The sequence below is a fragment of the Engraulis encrasicolus genome, chromosome 23, assembly GCF_034702125.1.
Source record: "Engraulis encrasicolus isolate BLACKSEA-1 chromosome 23, IST_EnEncr_1.0, whole genome shotgun sequence".
Lineage (NCBI taxonomy): Eukaryota > Metazoa > Chordata > Actinopteri > Clupeiformes > Engraulidae > Engraulis > Engraulis encrasicolus.
Genome location: NC_085879.1, coordinates 51,173,366 through 51,175,567, shown reverse-complemented (window position 1 = coordinate 51,175,567; position 2,202 = coordinate 51,173,366). Strand labels below are relative to the sequence as shown.

The 2,202-nt window shown below is 42.7% G+C and overlaps 1 protein-coding gene across 1 annotated transcript; it reads left to right on the top strand.

Annotated features, from left to right (window-relative positions):
• Positions 1-583: 583 nt before the first annotated feature.
• On the top strand, positions 584-1,976 carry LOC134440074 (GTPase IMAP family member 9-like). The gene is made up of 2 exons (XM_063190003.1): positions 584-593; positions 1,347-1,976. Exons 1-2 carry the CDS (start codon positions 584-586, stop codon positions 1,925-1,927), a joined length of 591 nt encoding a protein of 196 aa, XP_063046073.1. The 3' UTR covers positions 1,928-1,976.
• Positions 1,977-2,202: the final 226 nt, after the last annotated feature.

Genomic DNA, 2,202 nt, shown 5'->3' with positions numbered 1-2,202 from the left:
CCATTTACCATTTATCATCATCAAGTTCAAGTTCAAGTTCAAGTAATTTTATTTGTCACATACATGGTATTGTAGTGAAATGATGACGGGGTCATCAGCTTTGCATCTTAAGAATTAAAGAAGTAAAGTAAAAAAGGAAATGAAAGGTGAGAAATACGCTAAAGAAAAAAAAGAGAAAATGATTATTTAAAAAATAGGCAGGACGGCTGAACATGTAATAGTTGGGATGTGAGACATCCTGCATAATTTTCCTAGCCCTGGCTCCCACCCTCTTAGTGTTAAGACCCAAGAGTCCTGGAAGGTTCTGTAGGTCCTTCTGTTGTTGTTGTGTGCAGCTTCCAAACCAGGCCGTAAAACAGCCTGTTAACACACTTTCCACCGCTGATGAATAGAAGGTGGTCAGGATGGGAGTGGAGACCTTAAACTTCCTCAGTAGGCGGAGAAAGTACAGCCACTGCCTGGATTTTGCTGTCAGGTGTATAATGATAATAGTAATAATTCATATTAAATGTGTATTTGATGATGATGATTACTTTATTGTGTGTTAATGCAGACTACTGGATGGACTCCATCACAGTCTTTGATGACAGAAGGTAGGTCTACATCATGATGTTGGGGCTAAGTAGCAAAGTTGTGAAGGCACTTGTCCAAATGTTTCCTGGGGTGGTTACAGGGGATATTATTGCAATTATCTGTCACAGCCAAATAAACTAATTACAAATTCTGCAGGAAGAATTCTAACTAAGCCCAAAAGGAGAGACCTGTTATAGTGGGCTTACATGTATCTCCTACAGGATTGACTTTGAAATACTATTTTACACTAATCACCAAAGCCATAAATGGTCTCACCACATCCTACGTATACTGTATCTTACAAGCTTTCCATTGACACCCCTGACTGAGCCCCCAGATCCGCTCATACTAGTCTACTAGAAATATTTAAAATCAGTCCCGTTATCAAAAAAGTACCTTTTGTCCACCACAAACCACAGACCGGACTGAACACTGTCGTACGTACTACTGCATCACAACACACAGAAGCTAGCTGGACCACCTGGATTGCACCATTATAAAATAGCTAATCATCAAACAAAAATAACCTTCTTCCATCTGTTCAACATAGTGGTTGGACGTTTGACCACCTTGATTACATCATGGCAAAGGCCACGTTCTTCATCTGGCATTCTGCAGTATCTAGTCTTCGATCCTCAAGAGGCATCAACAGACTATTGTAATTTACTCACAAGTTTTAGGGAGGAATCAGGGCGAATTCCAATTGTGATTTCATAAAGAAACAACATGGATATTGAGATAAAATGTAATGAACAATGTTGCAATATTTGCAGGTCCACCCCTGAGGATTGTCCTGATTGGGAACACCGGAGTGGGGAAGAGTGCCTCAGGAAACACCATTCTGGGGAGAGAAGCATTTGAGTCCTTACCCACAGCCAATTCTGTCACAAATACATGTGAGCTAGCATCAACCGCAAGCCCACGTGAAATTCTTGTGGTTGATACCCCTGGTGTATTTAACGTAGATATAGACCAAACTGAAATTGTAGAGGAGCTCCTTAGGTGCATTAAATTGTCTGCCCCAGGCCCCCATGCCTTCCTGCTGGTAATACAGGTGGGTCGCTTCACCTGGGAGGAGCGGAATGCAGTCAGGGCCCTCCAGGAGATCTTTGGGGAGAAGGCCAAAGACTACATGATCGTCCTCTTTAGCCGTGGGGATGAGCTTGTGGGTCGTGGGGCGACAGAGCAGTTTGTGCATACGTGCCATAGACGACTAAAAGAGGTGATCAGAAGTTGTGGAATGAGATACCATGCATTTAACAACAACAGCAGAGACAGGACTCAGGTTGATGAGCTGATCAGGAAAATAGATGGGATGGTGGCAGCTAACGGTGGACAGCACTTCACTGTATGAAGAGAAAAGCTGGGTCTTTCTCCTCAGCAAATGCTTTCTTTGGTAAATACATGTCATTCACATCACTGATGAGATGTATGAAGAAACAACCAGAGTCATGAGGGAACGAGGGCTTGGGCGAAATTTTAAGCCAGAGAAGAGTTACGTTAGTAGGCTATACAAACACTCCAATTTGGCCAAGTGAAGCAAGCTTCGCCATTCATTCATATGAGGGAAGCAAAGTGGGGCAAAGGCATGTGAACGGGGGCAAAACTAATTGAAAATATTTGGTGAAG